Here is a 20,494-nt window from a genome sequence, read left to right as displayed (position 1 = left end):
CCAGAAGGCCGGCAACTAAAACTCTATACCGCTGCCGTTGGAACAAATTTTGCAGCTGGTGCAGAGAAAAGAATATTGAACCCTTTTCTTGTGGTACACCTATGGTGTTGTCATTCTTACTTTACCTGGCTAATTCAGGCCTACAGGTTGGCACAATTAAGGGCTATCTCGCAGCGCTATCAATCTTTAAGCGCACTGCAGAGGAGCCTTCATACTTCAAAATTCCATTGGTAATACAATACCTAAAAGGATTAACTAATGTTTATCCCCCGAAACCTTTTCAAGTTCCCTTATGGGATTTAAACCTAATTTTAAACTTCCTAAAGGGTGCCCCTTTTGAACCACTACACTCTTGTTCATTGAAGCTTCTCACCCTCAAAACTGTTTTGCTAATAGCATTGACATCTGCTAGAAGGGTTAGCGAGTTGCAAGCCTTATCGTGTAAACCTCCACATACAATCTTTTACAAGGACAAAGTTGTTCTTCAGGTGAAGCCTAACTTCCTCCCGAAGGTAGTCTCGGAGTTTCACATCACTCAGAAGATTATATTACCTTCTTTCTACCCTCCTCCTCATCCGGGGAAGGAGGAAGAGAGACTGCACAGGCTGGACCCTAAGCGAGCCTTGAGCTTCTATATCAGCAGATTGGCTAAGATCAGACAAGCAGACCAACTCTTTGTAGGTTATGCAGGACATAAGTTGGGCCTTCCAATAACAAAACAAACCATCTCCAGATGGATTATTTTAGCCATTCTGGAGTGCTACAAATTGGCAGGAAAGGAGCCTCCTCAAAATCTAAGGGCTCATTCTACCAGGGGTATCGCAACATCCTCAGCCCTTCAAAGAGGGGTGCCAATTCGAGATATATGTGCGGCTGCCACATGGTCGTCCGCACATACATTTACCAAATTCTATAGCCTGGATTCCTCCTCTAGTCAAGAAACTAGATTCGGCAAGGCTGTGTTACACTCTGTCCATTCTGGAAGGGTAACATAACTTTTATTACTCCCGCCTCCAGTCACAATACCACTGCTATGGGAGTCTATCTAAGATAAGGAATACGTCGGAGGACACAATCCCTTCGAAGAACTAGTTACTCTTACCTTGTAACGTTCTTTCGATGGGATGTTCCTCCGACGTATTCCTTATCGACCCTCCCATCCATCCCCGCAGTATGACTTCCTGTGGGTTTGCAGCCTATGCTCCTTCAAGGTGATTAGTCTAATCCAAAAACATTACTGGGGACTACAAAACGGAACTGAGCAACGGACGCTGCGCGCGGCCTTTATAGGCAGGATGACGTCGACGTCGGCACGGAGGCCGTCGAGGGTCATCGACTCGGCGATCATCGACGCGCAGCGCCCTCTGGCGAAAAAATTTTCCGAGGCCAGCAAAGCTGAAGGATTTCTATCTAAGATAAGGAATACGTCGGAGGAACATCCCATCGAAAGAACGTTACAAGGTAAGAGTAACTAGTTCACCTTTGTCAAGCATTACTCCTTGGATACTTTTCATGGTTAAGATATGACCTTTGGTAAAGCAGTGATCTATTCTGCCATCTGATTGGGTATATCCAAATTCTTCTCCTCCTCCACTCACTAATACTGCTTTGGGAGTCTGTCAAAGATGTGCAATGCATTTGAGGAACATCCAGTCGAAAGAACATTACCAGTTGGTAAGTAACTTGTTCTTCTGACAATATGGCAAAGGCAGTGAAAAGGCTCTGCCGCATCTATTCACTAAAGGGGGAAACAATCTTTAGCATTGACTAGTTTCAATATTGTTACCCCCATCTCTTGGGTGATGGTAGAAAGATGTTGAAAATAACCACCCACTAAAGCGGTAGAACAGTCTTCGATCAACAAAGCAGGACCTTTGCTTAAAATTTTGTAACACTTTTTAAAAAAAAAACGACTAGCAATGTCGACAAGCGGTTCACGGCGATGCTGGTGCTTTTTCAACGCAATCTCCATAGATTTGCTGGGCTCTAGTGCTTTAGAGTGGGTGAGACAGAGCTATGGAGCAGCTGGACAGATTACAATAGTTAACAGAACTGAGCTGCATAGTGAGAAGGCGTGAACTAGGGAGAGAGAAGGGCTCTGATGGATAAAGATCGATAGTGGATTGGTGGCTAGGTGATAGCGTGGGAGAGGAGATGGAACACAACTGAACAGTGAGATGGGATTGTGCTGGTCTGCAGGACAGTGCTTGGCAGTGGAGCAAACCGTAAGCACCAGTGGGATTGTTTTGCCCCCGACCCTCAAGTGGGATATGTTAGAAATGGGGGGGGGTTCACCCCAGAACGCCCCTTCCTCAGCCCCCGCCATCTCCCTCCCCACCCAAGAATCCCCTGAAAATAAACACCCTCCACCCCCAATTGCTTGCAATGTACGGATTTGAAAATAAATGTTGCAGACGTTTAGTCGCAGGCAGATGTCGATGCGTGTTGTATGACCTTTCAATGACCAAATGCATAACGGGAGCCCCATTTAATTTCTTTTAATGCAGCCTGTTTCCATCGAGTTGTGTTTGCGCACTTGTCATTCCATGTTTTATTTAAATATACTATTACGTTTTTCCCCCCTGCAGGTTCTGTGTTTACATGCCTTACTGTCCTCTTGGGATTTTTCCGTATCTGGATGTAAGGAAGCATTTGCCTTCGGACAGAACGTACACTGCCGTGCCTTATTGCAACCACCGAAAGAACATTGTCTGCATGTGAATTATATAGCCATGGCTTTACCAATGATTTGTCACAATATTTATACTATTTATTTTCTGAAAGTGTGCTTTGGAAACGGGTCCATGGCATGCCACCATTAAAGCTTTCGGTGTGTTTGCTTGCAAAGCTTCCGTTTTGCTTGGATATGTGCAAGTTGGGTGCAATAAAAGTGTGCGCAAGTATGGCATGCATATTTTTTGCTTTTATTCAGATATCTTGGGGAAGATTGTACTTTCGTTTTTTTTTTAAACCACCTTCCACTTTTGTACGGTGCCGTCCACACAATTGTTTTTTGAGACTGCTTAGGGGGAGCAGGGCCACATGCATGCTTGACATTTTTATATCTATTCCATTTAATATTGATTCGTCCTAAGTGGCTCATATATGTCTAGGAACACCTCTTGACTTGTTCTTTTATGAGGCCAACTAATATAATTGAAAATGTTCTAGTGATCTTTAAAAATGTTCTTGTTAGAATGCATTCTTATTTTGTTATCTGTTTTAAGTATGAACTTGTAAGGACCTACTGCTAAAATCTGTCATGGATGGTCTCGCATCAGCCAGGTGGTAAGAAAAGTATATTGTGTTTTAAAAAAATACATTGACCTGTTTATATTGATGCCAGTATTAAACTGAACTACTACACATATCGATCAATGAACCTGACCAGTTGACTTAAAAACGGTTAAAACAATGTGGTCCAGCTTCCAGGATAAATGGACATGCACTGCATTTTTCTTTAAAACAAACTTTAAAAAATACAAAAAGCAAACAAGGGCTCAATCGAAACCTAGACTGCTCAAAGAAAACGTAATGAATGTTAAAACCTTACCTTTGCCCTGCTGTACTGCATTGTAAGCTACCAGTTGATAACACCACAATAAACAGTTTAATATATTAACATGCTGTTGTAACTTTGTACGCTTCAGTGTTTGTTTGCTACTATTATAATGTACATGTTTGATTGCGATGCTTAAAAAAAGATGCAGTTTGTTTTAATATTACCGAATGTATGTAGCGCGGCTATGACCCAGGGGTATCTTGGCGCTGGGAGACCCACCGCTCCCAGCAGGAGACAGTCACACTAGCATAGTAGCGTGCAAAGAAGTACTAGAAAACGAATTAAATAGACATTTTTTCAGGGCCTTTTCTAAAGGCAAGATGGTCATTAAGCGCACATAGTGAAAGAGGCACCGAATTCCACAATTTATAGACAGCCACTGAGAAGGCTGCCCCCCCCCCCCCCGAATAGTTGCTCTAGAAAACCGTGGCACCGTCAGCAATAGAGAATTAGCCGAGTGTAAATTCCTGGAGATTCCTGGAGGGAATATACTTAACACATTTCTCCTGGAGATAGAGAGCCTACCCCGTAGTATGCCCGATGTGCCATACACAGGGATTAATCCGTGCATCCCCTGGAAGCCAGTGGAGGCTGTAGAGCACCAGGGAGATGTTGGGGGGTGGGGGGACGGGTGGTATCTAGGATGACAGGTGGTCAAGCATGCTGTAGAATTCTGCAATACCTGCAGGCACTGGAATATTGGCTGGGAAAGCAATGTAGAATTGCAGTATTCTAGGGTTCCTGTGATGGTCGTCGAGACCACAAGTCTATGCAAATTAGCTGGAGTAAACTGAATAATTTTCTTCAAGATCTTCAATTTAAGATGGCCTGAACTGCAGCTACCGGCAACCTGTGGGCTTGCCGAGAGGGAAGACGCCACCTAAATCCCCAAATTGATTTATTTAGGCATTTATAGGGGCGCGCCAAGCCCGAGGGCATCAGGGTGCTGGTTACAGTAGGAAGGGAGAAACAACTGGGGAAGTTGATTCTATCCTTGACCGGGAGCCAGTGGACGGATTTCCTGGCTGCAGAAATGTGGTCATGCTTTCCGATGTCGAGTGCTGCTCTCAAAGCATTTTTGGATTGACTGAAGTTTGCATAGGTTTTTGGCAGAGGTGCCGCAGAGCAGAGAGTTGCAATAGTCAAGTGTTGAGCAGATGAGTGCTCGAGCAATTTATAGCCGTTTTCTTTGTGTCAACAAAAAGATTTGCTGGCTTATGAGCTTAGTGGCGTACCCTGATGAGGCAATGTGGTTGGTTTGGCATGTCATATTGAGTGAGGAGTCCAAATAGACGGTAAGGGTTTTTACAGCAGTGGCGACAAGGGTGATGTGGCCATCAATAGTGAAGGAATTGTACTCCTGATGGAGCTTTGCTAGTCTTGCTGGGGGGCCCACGAGAAGGAGCTTGATCTCATCGTTTAGACGAAGGCAGTGTATGGCCATCCAGGTTTGGATTGTTTCATATAGGGGCTGACCTTGAGTGAGTCCTCTTGAGGGGGATGAGGATCTGGGTGTCGTCTGCATGGTTGGTGTAAGAGATACCTAGTGAGTTGATGTGGTCAAAGAGAGGTTTGGTATATGTTATATAATGTTTGGGAAAGCTTCTCCAGCAAATACCCTGGAGGTCCTGTCAGCAAGGAAGGAGGTGACTCATTTGGCTGCGTGCAGCAAGAAGTGTGCTGAGGTTGTGGGGTGGTGGCAGTGTGTGTAGTGGTTGATAAGGTCAAACGCTGCAGAGAGGTCTGGGAGCAGGAGTAGGGAGAGGTCTCGGTCGTTGGCATCATCAAGCTGGTTTTTGAGTTCTAGTAGTGCCGGCACAGTATTGTGTTTTGGCCGCAACCCGGGCTGGTGGGAGCCTACGATATGATGGGTCTCAAGGAAGTCCTGGATTTGCAGATGGGCGACCCTGTCAAGGATCTTAAGCAGGAACGGGACTGTGGTGATGGGACGGTAGCTGGTGGGAGTGGAGGGATCGAGGGAGGGTTTCTTGGGTAGGGGGATACTCAGGATTCTTTGGGGGCTATGGGGAAATTGCAGGAGGCGAAGGAGGAGTGTTGGCTGTGATGAGGGGGAGGAGGGTTTTCAGCACAGTCCTTCACAAAGGGGGCTGGGCAGGAGTCCCCTTTGCATCAGAAGGGTTGGAGGCCTTTGATGTTTCCTAGGGTGAGCTCGCTGATGGGTTGGAACTCGAAGGAGGATGGGGGGAGGAGTCCCTGGGTTAAGCTGGTCGGTGGCTTGGGGTGGTAATGTTGTTGGCCTGTTCAGCTGCAATCTTTTCCTGTAGGAGGGCGATTTTGTTGGTGAGGGTGTCTTGGATGACATTGCACCAGGTGTTGTCTTTGTGGATGGTGCTATGAGGGGATGGAGGGGTTTCCAGCTCACGAAAGATGGCAGAGTTTGCGCTAGCTGGAAGTTGCTTTGAATATTTTTTGTTGTATGTAGATGCTTTGGCCTTATGAGTGGATTGCCTATAGAGGTGGTAGGTTTTAGCGAAGAGGGGTTTGTTGTTACGGATTGGGTCTTTGTGCCAGGTGGTTTCTGCTGCTAATTTCTTAGTTCGCAGGGCCCGAATTCTTGTGTGAACCCGGAACTGAGGTGTTGGAAGTTCTTTTGTTTTCTGGCTTTGATGGAGGCTAGAAGGTCAAGGGTGTTGGTGAGCAGGTTGTTGTGGGGCTGCACCAGGGTGGCGGTGTCATTGGAGTTGGGCAGGGCTGTTCGAGGGGAGGATTTCTTGACGACCATCACCGGGACCGGTAAAGGGTCAAGAGAAGGCCAGTAGTCAGCCGTCCACATTGCCTAGGCTGCTGTTGACCGCCCGAGAACCATGACCTCAGTCTTTCCGGCATTGAGTCTGAACCAGATGGAATTCATCCACCTGCCTATATCATTAACAGTTTCTCATTCTCAAAGCCGGGAGGTGCTATTGCCGGTCTATTCTTTGAGCAACTGCGTGTGATCCCCATAGGTGTAAAACAGACACCTTTGCAATTGAATAAGTCTGGCAAGCAGCAAAATGTAGATATTAAAAAGCAAGGGGGAGATGGCAGACCCCTGGGGAACTCCACAAGTCAGCCGAGACGGTGTAGAAACAAAAGGGGGGGATAGCACCTGCATACGTTCGTCTAAGGTTCTAAACCAGGAAAGAGCTAGCCCTCCAATCCTGATCTCCCCAAGGTGGCGACACAGGATAGAATGGTCAATTGTGTTGAACGCCGCAGAGAGATCAAGAAGGAGCAATACACCAACTCTGCCCTGGTCCACAATCATGGTCAGGAAGTCGGTGACAGAAACAAACACCGACTCATACCCATTGCCCGTCTAAAGCCGAACTGGAATGGATCAAGGGTGTTTTGATGCTCAAGGAAGTCTGAGTGACAATTGCTTCCAACGCCTTAGCTCGATCTGCTGAGTCCAGCATAAGCTTCTTCAGGATAGGGGAATAATGCTGCCAGTTTAAGGGCTGCTGGAATCACCCCCCTCCCCTTAGGGAATGGTTCATGGTCACAGTCAACAATGGCATAAACCCGGTGCCCAGCCTATTTTTCTTAAGCGGGATGGGGTCAAAAGGAGAAGAGAACATCATAGATAAAACAATTCCAAGAACCTAATCCTCTGTTGCTGTGAGGAATTTGAGAAAAGTGGTACCGCCCGCAGTCATCCCCTTCTCATTGAACAGATGAGTAGGCTGCACTGAGATGGTACGGGCAATATAGTTTCAAATTTTGGTTATTTTATCACAGAGATAAAGTGAGAGCGAGTCATAAATCTTGGAAGGCTGGGATGGTTTGACCCACAGCCTCTTATCCTGACAGTTCTCGTACAGCGGTTGATTTTTTGCAGCCAAAATGCGGTTAGAGTAATAGCTGGTCTTAGCTTGCCCGATGGCTTTTCTGAGGGGTCAGAAATGCGAGGCGGACACCTGCTTGTAGTTTTTTTAGTACTTGACATTTTATTTGAAATTAAAAAGTGCAAAGAAAACCTAACTAGGCCTTCTCTAACAGGGATTTCCCTACCTAGTCTAGGATCTAAGGCAGAATCTCATAGCATATGCAAAACTGGCCCTCACACTGAACAACAAACCAGCTAAAACAAAGCATAAACAACATAAATAAAAAAAAGTTACCAAACAACCAGTGTCTTGGATGACTTATTAGGCCTGAGTAGATCTTCGTCCCCAGAAATGTCCAAAGTCACTTTCTTCCAAGGAAAATAAAACCTTAAATCAGTTCTTGAAAAGTTCCAAAGAAACAAAAGTTCACTCAAACAAAAATCCACTGGTAACAGTTCCTTCTTTGTTTGATGAAAAAGATCCCTTTTCCATGTTCCACAAAGAAAACCGCACCAATGGAATTCATGGACAACCTCTTTCCAGGAAAGAATGGACAAAAATGGATAAAGTGCAGAACACTGCCACTTCTGCTTAACACCAACTCGTCGTCTTCTGATCTCTACAGCGTCTTGAAAAAAATGTGTCTGCATGCTTCTTCTTAGGGCTTGCTTTTTTCCTGGAAACATCCTGCTGCCAATGGTACATGGCTTGTTTGCCTCACAGTCTGCTACTGCTTCTACTATATTCAAATAATAATGCTCTGACAAACTTATATACAACCAGTTTGCTGCTTCCGCTTCAACTTGATTTCTGTAAAAATAAAAGAAATTGGGCAACTTAAACAAGACTTTTTGACCTCTTCAGGTTGGCAAGGCACTCTTCCTTCTTTTATAATGAGAAACGGCAGCCTCTTTGCGTTGGCTACCAGTCTTGCAGCTACCACAAAATCTTTCTTGGCTTTTAGACTGCTTCTCTCTCTCTAATTTACAATCTCAGCATCACAGATTTAAATGAAGTTAATTTAACACGCACCCAACTCCCTAACCCCAACTTTATGTACACCTTCATGTCTCCAGCAGTTATCCTAAAGCTGTTTAGCCACTTTACTAGCCTTGGATAACTTTGTCCCCCTTATATAAGAAGACTCTGGATTTACAGTAGGTTCAATAACCTTCAAACAATGGTGTTCAGTTATTAATTGGGCTGGTTTCACTTTAGAAAGGCTTTGTCTACTGGCTTGGGCAATGCCTGTTCTTAGTAATTTCAGCAACGTCTACAACTTCTAAATAAGTGTTTGCTATGTTACAAGAGGCAAGTTTCTTTATAGAAATAAATGTATTGCATTCTTGGTGAGGGACTGTTTGTGATGACACCTGCTGCAGTACCTACGCGCCCCGTTAAATTAAAAGGGTTTGTCCATGAAAGTTGAGGTGATGTTAAAGATCTTGCGTCGCACCAGGTTTAGCTACTATGGAGACTTAGAGTCCCTCCACTCCGTTTGTGACAATATATAATGGTTGTGTTGAGCTATCCCTTGATAGTGCGCCGAAAAATAATGGAATGGCAAGTAGTGATGATTAATAAATTCCTTTTATTTTTGTGATGTTAGAGCCTTTGTGGATGACACGTGTTTCGGCAGAGCTGCCTTTATCGAATCCAGGCTATATAGATAGCTCATAAGTCACTGCATAATGCATAAAGGTGCTGAAGTTCACAGGGATGAATCCCTCCTGGTACAAAGAAGTCCTCCGTATGTACGAGTGTCCTGTCCTGACACTCGTACATACGGAGGACTTCTTTGTACCAGGAGGGATTCATCCCTGTGAACTTCAGCACCTTTATGCATTATGCAGTGACTTATGAGCTATCTATATAGCCTGGATTCGATAAAGGCAGCTCTGCCGAAACACGTGTCATCCACAAAGGCTCTAACATCACAAAAATAAAAGGAATTTATTAATCATCACTACTTGCCATTCCATTATTTTTCGGCGCACTATTAAGGGATAGCTCAACACAACCATTATATAGAAATAAATGTAGGCACACACAATTTCGATTTTGATGAGACTTCCACCTGAAGATGTGTGTTTCCTCTAGTTCGGGCAGCGTTATGCTTCAATAGAAATCGGGATGTAAAACAGCCTTGTAACACTGCAGGGAAAGTCAGCTTCTTTAAAGCTTACCAGCTCTGTTGTCCTCCTTAATAGGAGACGTAAATATAACAATGGTGAAAAGAGAGGCTTTCACTTCATGCGAGCACTTAAACTTTGGTGCAAAAAGTGTGTGATACAATTCTATTATTATGACTTCCCACAGCTATGAACAACATTTACTCGCTTTTGCTCATACACAAGCATCAATGAATCTGTTTACAGTTACCGGCAAGGTATTCCTGATGATTTGGAGGACAGAGCTTCATTCACCGACTCCACAATCACAGTGGCTGCGGGCTGCTTCTGCTTCCTGTCTTTACTTCTTCTGCTATTACTGCTACAGGCACTCTTGGGTCCAAACACCCCTTTACAGCACGGTTGTCTCCGATCCAGCCTTAATGATAGAGAGTCTTCCTCTCTCCGGTTTCCCTCGGCGTGCTTCTGCACACGGGCCTCTGGTGGATGCACGACTTTGGCTCTGCATTCGCAGCCATTAGGCGCACACATTAAGACTGATGGTTTCTTCCAGTGTCTTCCAATGCAGCCACAGCCAAAACGGGTTTGTGAGTACAAGACCAACTCAGCCTGCCGGTGAAATCTGCTTCTTCTGCTACTGTCACCAACCTCCCAGCTCCTCTTCCAGCTTCTTTCTACTGCTTTCTCCCTCTGCAGCCTTTTATGCCCCTCAGTTGGGTTAGTTGGCTTTAGGTGCAGGCCTTTGGAGCTAATTGTCTGACCTTGCAAAAAGCTATTGAGCCTGCCTGCCTGTCCTTAGCCTCTGCATGCATCTTCAGCCCTCTTCTTCACAGTCCCTGAGGGATCCTGGGACATCTAGTTAATTTTAAGGGAAATGGATTTCTCTTCCTTCTTAGATTGGCAAAAGGCCATAAGAAGGGTGGGGCTATGGGGACAGTTACAAAGGTCTTCCTGGTCTGATTTTGACCACCCCCATGTGATCCTCCCACAGTACACCACCCACAGGACCGGGATCAGAGAGCGCCTACCTTCCCCTGGGCACATGAGAATGGTCCCAGACCAAGTTTCTGAGGGGAATCACATTGGATTCTAAGACACTTCATGGTAATTAAAGTGAAGCCAACTTCAGGGCCACTCTATCCCCTCACAAAAAGCTCACCGCCACTGGTTCTCAGCCTGCTTATACTGTAATTTAAGAGTGCCAAGAAGCGGTTTAAACCACAGAGCATATAGCCTAGTCTGCTTTCTCTGCTTTCTTTCGAGCGCTGAGCTGTCTGGTGCAATGCTAAAGGCAAATTGCAAGGATTGAAGCAGGTCCGCTTGGGGCATGGATGTGGCACTGTCAAAATGCTCCTTTATAGTAGCTAAGAGCGTGCTGTGATCAACCCGATTCAACGCCTGCGTTGCAAAATATGCGGGTCTCTGAGTGGGCAGGATGCACCATCAGACTTGCCGTTTGCGCAAAATGAAGATCCAGCATATGGTTAAGTGTATGCGTAGGGCCTGAACAGAACTGATTTAAATGCAGATCGGCCATAGTTTTCACTACGTAGGCTGTATGTGCAGTCGCTGTGTCGTCCACATGGAGGATACAATCTCCAAATGTGAAAAGATGGGGGTACTTTGATCTGCAAAGGCAACTGGAAAAGGATCATACGTAGTTGGCCGATAAATAACCAGAACATAAATTGTTATGTTAGGCGAAAGAACAAGCCAAGCTAACAGTGGCTCAATTTTTAGAGAGTGCCTGAGTGGAATCACAGAGCATTTAAAATGTGACTTAAAAATTAAAGCCGGGGGCGTGGCCTGTGACTAGACTGGATGGCCGTGTAATCTGAGCTTGCCCGGCAGAGCTCATCAAACGACCCTTTTCATGTATTCTACATTCTAAACAGGCTTTCTTTTCTTCATTAATTTGTTACTTACTAAAGAGGTCTTAGTTGGAGTGCATTTCACTTACTTGGCAGCGTATAGCATTTCACCTGCTTCTCGATGCACTCCTAATACGGGGCTGCTCATTCATGGATGCAGCGACAACAGACCTTTTAAACGTGGCGGTAAGTGCTCTATACGTTGCCCTGAAAGTGAAAATTTAAATGCCCAGCGTTGGCAGAGCCCCCATCGGGTGATCCACACCACTACAACTTGGCGGATATCCGCACTCGCATCAGACACTTTGTTGTGTCCCCTGAGGCGAGGATTGAGCGTAACGAGGCCTGCTCATTACCGACATGCAGTGTCTCTGACTGGTACTACATATTGTTTATATCGTGTATATGATATATTATGGCTTTGCAACATCCCCTTAACCCTTCTGGAGAGCTAGCTCTGATCGATTAACCCTTTTGGAGAGCTAGCTCTGATCGATAAGGGTATGGAAAAAATTCTGCTGGAACTCTCCACTATACAATCATCCATTTCAGTTCTGGACTCCAGATCCTTGTTGTTCCAAGATGATTTTAAAGCCTTTAAAAGTAAAATTAAAACTATGAATACACGGCTAACCGAAGTGGAAGAGCATGTATCATTTTCTGAGGACAGGTTACAAGGTCTTGAACAAATGCAACACAAACTTCATCATTTGGAATCAGAGGTTTCCAATTAAGAAAATAGAAACAGGAGAGATAACATAAGATTGTATGGGGTTCCTGAAAATACTGAATAAAATGATCCCATTAAGTTTCTTACTTGAATTCCAGAGAGCACACCAAATTAGACTGTTTTTCCACCAACTCCTCCTCGCCAAGACCTCTTCTCGCTTGCTTAGTACGTCACCAAAAAGCTCAACACATTTTATTTACTGTTAAAAAACTTTCCTCTCTGACCTTTCAAGGCAACAAGACATTAATTTCTACAGATTTTTCCAATGCTACATAGGACAAAAGAAAGAGATTTCCGGACATGAGATCAGCCTTGAGGAGCCTAGATATCAAGTATGGTTTTCTGGAACCCGCTAGAATGCTGATCACACCTCCCAATGGTATCACAAAAGAATACATGGACCCTAAGAAACTATACGCCCTAATCAAAATCTTTAGACCTTGCTATTTCGCCAGACGTTTCTTCATTACCTACATCAAGTTCTATTATTCAACCCCCTCTTCATTCTTATAAAATATCTGTCCCCAATAAGTACACACTGGGGAAACCTCCTCACTCCAGAAACAGAACTGAACTCAATCCTTCTTCAAATCCATTGGAGAGTCTGTAAAAACCTGGAGACAAATCCAGGTCCCCTATAAAGCAAATTGATTCGGAAAAGGGGGCCTTAACCAAGTCATTCTTTGACCTTATGTCATAACTCTTGATACTTGTTCATCCTTAGTTTTTTTGCATTATTATTGCTTTAGTATGGCCCTAACCATCATTCTTTACATTCATATTTTGTCTGCTCTGTCTGAGCTCATTGGTTTATAGCAAGTCACCCTGTTCCTTCCCATGGCTGCTCCTAATGGTTGTTACCTTTTCTCAATTCACATTACAGCTTGCATATTTGTTTTTGTATATTTGGTCATTATAGATCACGTTGCTACCTTCTATATTTTTCCTTTCTATGTTCCCCCTACCCTTATGTGTGTTCGTTTCCCTCCTTTGTTGCATTTCAATCTCAGGTAGTATCCGTTGCTCTGAATATACCTATTCAGCTATTATAATTTCATTCACTGACTTACACAATGTTGATATTATGTTTAGTTGTCAGTATCTCATTTGTTATCATATATACATTCTTTTGTTGCAATGAGTATTAGAATGATGTCATGGAATGTTAAAGGGCGTAATAACCGTATTAAAAGACAGCAAGTTCTCAGCCTTATTGGGAAAAGTAATCGAAGACATTGCTTCTCTTCAAGAGAAACATTTAGACTCAACCAAAGAAAATAATACACTAGTTAAGATGCTGGTAAGCATTCCCTTTTTGCTCCAGCAATTGGGGGAAAAAGGTGGAGTTGGTATTCTAATTCATAGAAAAACAACTTTTCAATTAATTGATCAACAACATGATACCTTTGGATGTTGGTATATTATGAATTCCAGCATCAACAAGGTAGTTGTTATAATTCTAAATATATATACCTCCAATATCCCCAAACCTTCTTTTTGGAGTAATTTGAAACATATCCTTTTCAATAAACATTACGATGGACTTATTATTTGTGGCGATTGCAACCAAATTAGTGCTTTCACCCATAATCGAAAGTCTCGCACTAAATTTATAAATTCCAAAACACATAAGCAATTTATCAACTTTATAGAAGATCTTACCCTTATTGATACCTGGCATTTTTGTCATGCAGATGTTAAAGAATTTGCCTTTTTTTCTCCTCACAAAACCCTATCCAGACTGGATCATATATTTACCAGCTCATCAGTTGCCTCTGGTATTTTACATTCGGAATCGGTCCTATTGTTATTTCCGATCATACACCAGTCTTTACTGTCCTTGATTGGGAACCCCAGCTTACCTTTACTTCCTGATGGAGATTCAGTTCCTTCCTGTTGAACGATCCACAAATAAATCACTTTATAACTGAGTTTTACACCTTTAACAAGCCCCATATACTTCCATCCATAATACATGGGGTGCATTTAAAGCCACTTTGTGTGGTTTCATCATACAATTTGCAGCTTTTAAAAAGAAACAAAATGTAAAACTTTCACAAGACCTACTCAGATCAATTAAATTATTAGTAGAATCTTACTTTAATCATCCCACAGATGCTATTTTTAAATCCCTCCTTTCAAAACACGTAGAATTTAACAAGAAGAAAACAAATAAATCTTGCTCATTGCTGCTTAGATCCAAAGCAAGTGTCAGGAATCCTCCAAAGTCCTGGAAACTACGGGACAAATGAAAGCTAAAACCTGTACATCTATTTAAAGAACACACCCAAGATGGCCATCACCATGGCACACAGGCAGGAAGGAGAACTGCAGTCCAGAGCGGCAAACAAACTTTCCTTCTTAAATGAGACACAAGCAACTGCACGCTGCTGGTCTTCCCCTACTTTCCTACTGACTCTCGCCGGGCCTCCCTCACTTCCTCTCTTTCACGCACCTCGTGCCTTCCCCTTTCGTCCTGAACTGTTCTTTTGCCCGTGCTGCTCTTTTACCTGGTCTGGAACGCTCTTCTCCGGGTTAACCTACAAGTTTGCGGCTGGCAGCCTGATCTGACTTCTTAGTCTTGCTTCTTTCTTTTGCCAGCGCACAACTCAATTCCCTCCCAACACTGCCTGCCGGCAGTGTTCTTTCTGGACTTGCGCTCCTTGCACACTTACTGCTCACCTTTTCAGTACCTCTTGCATCACCTTCTGTCCCTGCTTCCCGCTCCACTCCTCTCCTCATTATCAGACTTCTGTGCGAGCACTCCTCGCCTACTCGCATCGATGTTCTGTTTACATCAGACGCCTGCTGCTCTGCTCCTCACTTGGCACTTACCTTTCAACTTCCCAGGGATTCTACTTCCTACTCTACCTCCTCCGTCAGGATACGTTTCGGACTACATCCTCCTAACTTGAATTACCATTCTTCCGAAACTGCTGTTATTTCTGACACGTCTGGACTTAATACCTGTTTGGAACCCACATCACCCCACAAACTGAAGTTGAGACACTCTATGGGGTTTTTCCGCAATTCTGCACAACTCTGTCTCCACTCAAAGGTCGTACAAAATACGGGATCGTCCTAAACCCGAAGACATCTACAGGTTAGTGCATTTAATATTTTACTGTGAAGAACTGTGACAGCAAGGCTCTATGGAGGATCTAATAAATCCAGTTAATTGTTAGCAGCATATTTTAAACGGAAAAAAGAAATGGCAGTTAATACGTCCATTGTAAATCAGCAAGGGATTAGGTATTAATTCAGAGCAAATCAAAAACACTTTTTTCAATTTTATTCTCCGCTCCACTCAGCTGATCATATCATACTTAATGATAATATTTTCAAATTTAAACATTTAAACAAGAAAATCACAGATAATCCAGTAGGTGTTTACTTTTTGGAATCCCTGATCTTGGTTCAAAAAATTCAAAGGGCTATTCTAGATCTTAAAATTGGTAAGGCCCTGGGGTCGGACTGATTCCTAATGGACTTTTACTGCTCTTTTTACGCACTACTTTCTCCTAAACTTCTCAAAGTCTTCAACCACTTCTTTACCTTAGGAGATAGCTCCGGTTCTTTTGATGAAGCCCTTTTCATTCTCTTCCACAAGCCCGACAAAGACCCATCTTACGTTAAAAATGATCATCCCTTCTCCCTAATTAATTCTGATTCAAAAATACTTGCCAAATGAATCACTAATAGATTACATCATGTTATGCCTAAATTGGTTAACGTGAATCAAACTGGATTCATTAAGGAAAGATGTGCTTCCTCTAATGCTAGACTCCTTTTTAATACCCTCTCACATGCACAAAGCTCTTCTAATCCCCTCATTCTTCCCCCAACAGATGCTGAGAAAGCATTTGACAGAGTTTCATGGCCCTTTTTGTTTGAATATTTATTGTGGCATGGGTTTAGTCCTACCTTTTCTAAATTCATATCGCTCCTATATTCTAGACCCTCCATTAGAATTTTCATCAATAATACTTACTCTAAATCGTTTCACGTGGAACCAGACAAGGTAGCCCATTATCACCACTTGTTTTTATTTTACCTTTAGAACCCCTTTTTCAAAGCATTGCAGTTAATGATAACATCAAAGGTATTGTTATAAAAGACCTCTGTTACGTTAGCCGCTTATGCAGATGATGTCCTTATGTCTGAACCATCTACTTCTATTCCTGCACTAATGTCTAGTATTGATGAATTTTCAAAGGTTTCTGGGTACAAGTTAAACTTCAACAAGTCAGAAATCCTCCCTCTCACTAATTCTTGGGTTCTATCTAACATCCCCCTATATGGTATGAAATGGTGATCTTCAGTCATTAGATATGTGGGTATTGTTGTTAAAGATGTTTCTTCTACTCTGCCTAAACCAAATTCCTCAAAACACTTTTGTACAGGCGGATTCCAAATGACCAATAAACAAAATAAATTATGGAGAAAATTAACTCCTCTATTAACCAATGGGCCCCTCTATTTCTTTCCTGGCGGGGTCGCCTAGACTCCATCACGATGACTCTTGGACCTATTATCCTAAACTATATTTCTATGATTCCAATTCTATTACCAAGCACTTTCACCAAAAAAATAGATAAGCTCTTAACTAATTTTCTTTAGAAAAATTAAACCCCTAAAATAGCTTTGAACAAACTCAAATCTAGTAAAGAATATGGTGGGTTTAAATTCACAGACTTACTCAATTATCAGAGATCCTTTTTATTATGACAGCTCATTCTATTTCTATCTTATGAACCCCAACTTATTAATGCCCGTTCCTCGGTCATTTTGGAATCAAAACGTATAGCCCCTCTCTCATTTTCTGAGAACATCCTCCTGGCCTGGTATTACAAAATCCCCACTCCTATATTTGTCATGGCAACAGGCCCCAGAACACAAAGACCACACCATCTAGTGATGGGGGGCAATGGGGCACTTGACTCACTTATGTCCCTTTGGGACCCATAAACACAGGGGGCCCTGGCTGGACTCAGTCCTGGTGCCGTTGATGCCAGTTTCATATAGAAATGTGAGGAGGAACACTTTATTTCAGTGCAGGAGTGCTTTTGTTTTTGTTTGTTTTACAAATACTTTCCAGGAGCTGAAAGCCTTTATTCCAGAGAACATCCTCATGTGCTGGCTCATTGGGTGTGGCTCCCTAGGCCTAGTCTTCATGTGCTGACTCATCGGGTGTGGCAGGTGGGCTGAACCTGGTGGGCCTGGCTTCAGAAGCTCAGCTATATAAACTGCTCCATCCTTCAGGCCGGTGCTTCGCGTTACTGTGCACTCACGTGCAACGTGACGCTCACCACCGCTTGGACCAGTTTAATTACCTTTGAAACCAGGCATTCTCCTACATACTCACCTCCAGGAAACCGGTGCTTTATCGCTTCATCTGCAGGCTCATCTCCTGACATCCAGTGATCTTGATCCCAACGCCGCAGCACCGCACTCCGCATCCAAGAACTCGGATCCTGTGAAGAAGAAGACAAGGTTAGAACATCCATCCTAGGGCAGCGCTGCATTTGGACCCCGTGCGCCCCCTAGTTAACAATTTACCAGCTACTGTACCGCTGCAGCTTCGTTCCTCATTCCCTCCGGCTGCCGCCTCGAGCTCCGCAGCTTCTGCCGGGCCAGCAACATCACCTGCAAGGGAAGAAAGCAAAAGAGCAAACCTGGAACGCACAGCAATACAAGAAAACAAACTTTACAATACAACAAAAACAGATGAGGAAAGACAAAGGCAAACAGGAACGCTTACCTGAAGTATAGTGGCTTAGTCGCAGCAGGACTGGACTACCATGTGCAAGGGACCAGTGAAGGAACTCGGTCCAGATCATACAAGCGCCCCTGCCAGAAGCAGCAGGATGGAGTGCTCACCAGAACTAATCAACAGGTGAGCTTTCCAGGGACAGCGCATCCCACGGGTACCACGGTTTGGGAGAAGGGGTCTGGAAGGGGATCATGCGCACAAGCTGGCATACACACGCCCCTTATTCTCCACGCAGGAGCAGTTCTGAGTAGCATCACCTATTACCACCAGCCACCACATAAGCGCAGAGGGCGAAGTCGGACCCGAGTGACCTCACCCCCGGGAGGGCTGCAACCGTGCTCCAACACCTCCGCAGAGACCAGGTGAGCGTAACAGTATTCCTCCAAACAATGCTTGGAATTGTTTAATCTCCTGCTCCCATATTACCAAAGATTACACTAGAGCCTTATTGTGGTTTAACAATCCTTCCCATTTAGAACGAAAGATGATGTTTTGCAAAAATAGTACTCTGCTGGGATCTTTCTGGTTGCACATTTATTCAATAATAGCCTGCCTATACATTTCCTGGAACTATGTGCTAAATTCAATCTTAATGAATCTGATTTCAAAACATACTAATACTTACAAACTTGGTTTCTAAAGCGTTCCTATCCTAAACCCAAAATGCCCCTTCAAAATGTATAGAATTTTTCTCTTGCTCACATTCTACTAAAGCCTCTAGAGTCAACCAATCCAAAGATCTTATTACCAAATTCATTCTACAATCGGAATTTAATTGGGACCTACACATTTCCCAAGAGATTTGGATTAAAATATGGGAAAAATGTTTTTCCACATCAATAAATGCAAATCTTACACAGGCACATGATTTTATTTTGCACAGAGCTTACACAACACCCCTTAGGGTTGCCAAAATTACCTACCTAACTCACAATGTTTGTTGGTCCTGTCGGTCTCTTGCTGCTGATTTTATTCACTCAATATTTAAATGTATGTTCTTTCCTTTTGAGACAAATTTGGGATTGCTTACAAAATATTTTCTCTTTACAGGAACCCTCATCACTATGCAGTACTATGATTGGCGTACTTCTAAATCCTTTCACGCCCTTTATACCTTTGCCTGATATATTAAATGTCTTTGGTTATATTGCTTTTCACCTCATTGCTTCCAATTGGAAAAACTGATAACTTGTCATATAATTTAGGGTGGAAATCCATTGCGTTTTTGACAGAATAGAAAAATGTATGCTCTTTTCTCTAGGACGTTGCCTACATTTTACAACAAATGGAACGTATTTAACACTTAATTAATGTAAATGCTTACTTAATACTTCCCCTCCCCTTATCTGTATCTGGTTGTTTTGTTAGTATGCCCCCTGTTAGTCTTAATTTAGCTAATTAATAATTCCCATTTCTACATGATTTGATCAAAAATATTACGCTAACTTATTAAATGTATTTGTCACTCTAATATTATCAGTTTCAAGATACCTTCCTTTTTGTTGTTAATATTTCTTGCTTCTATATTTGCTATTGTAATGAAACCTTCAATAAAAATGAACAAAAAATTAATACCTCCCCACTGGTTGGGTGGGTGGCATTCCGATCAGTTAGAATTATTGAAAACGTCCCTGGGATGGCCTGATTAAGGTCAAGGGGCGATGACTCTGACAGCCAAATTTCCATGACAGAGTAAATCAGACTCCTGCATGGAAAGCAGGTCAAAGATGTCTAATTCGTGGCACATCATAGAGCGGGCATTACACAGAAGCCCGTAAAGAGGTGTGCGCCCCAGGAAGGCAGCAAGCCAAGATGCTGCTTGGTTGTGCTTCCAGCCCTAGGGCCAGTCTACTGAAACAGGCGCAAGGTCACAAAGGGTTGCTCTTGTGTGTGCACATTGCGATGGAACTAAAGTGAAATCTGCCCATATACCGTCTGGGACACAGACGAGCACAGACGGGCTTGCCTGTTGCGTGCCTTCTGGCATGCATCAGTTGTCCCGATGCGCGGTCGTGGCTCCCGCCACATATATGCCAGCCAAACGTCAGATGACCCTATGAGCAAGGCCACAAATCAATGGGAAGAAAAGAAATACTCTGGTCTGGATAAACCAGATGAAACTGTAAAATTATTTCTTTCCTTTATTTCTAAACAAAAGTCAACATATGTAATAGTGATATGGGGTGCTTGTTAGTTTGGTTTAACTGCAGAGTAATTGTGTTTTTTTTTAATAAGTTAATTTGTATTCAGTTTGTAGGGGAATGAAAGGGCCCTTCCAAAAATCAATCCTTTCCCTGTATAGCCTCATGCTCCTGCAGACTTTCTGTCATGCTTCTGCGGTATAGGGTGGAATATCCTTCTCCTATACCACTTCATGCTCCTGGGGATCTTCTGTTACGCTTCCAAGGTACTGTGGGGTATATATCATTAGAATTGAATAGCAAAAAGCTTTTGTCTACTGCCATGGGGTTAGTCGGTGTTCCTTCTAGGCCCTCAATCCAACGTTTCAGTCAACGTTTAAAAAATCTGATCAAAGACTCCTCTGATGACACACATATGATTGGACATTTGGCAAAAGGCTTGTGTACCTTTTTAA

The 20,494-nt window shown here is 43.3% G+C and overlaps 1 protein-coding gene across 2 annotated transcripts in view; it reads left to right on the top strand.

Annotated features, from left to right (window-relative positions):
- MCUR1 (mitochondrial calcium uniporter regulator 1) overlaps nucleotides 1-3,622 on the top strand; it is a 595,058-nt gene extending 591,436 nt beyond the window's left edge. For both annotated transcript variants that reach the window (XM_069613550.1, XM_069613549.1), the window contains one exon: nucleotides 2,589-3,622. In XM_069613550.1, the coding sequence (XP_069469651.1) occupies nucleotides 2,589-2,644 (56 nt within the window). In that variant the 3' untranslated portion in view covers nucleotides 2,645-3,622. The remainder of the gene's footprint in view (nucleotides 1-2,588) is intronic.
- The last annotated feature ends 16,872 nt before the right edge of the window (nucleotides 3,623-20,494 follow it).

This window comes from Ambystoma mexicanum, chromosome 5p (genome assembly GCF_040938575.1).
Source record: "Ambystoma mexicanum isolate Mex_15411 chromosome 5p, UKY_AmexF1_1, whole genome shotgun sequence".
Taxonomy (NCBI): Eukaryota; Metazoa; Chordata; class Amphibia; order Caudata; family Ambystomatidae; genus Ambystoma; species Ambystoma mexicanum.
Note: the sequence above shows the minus strand (reverse complement) of the source record. Positions and strands in the feature narration are given on the sequence as shown.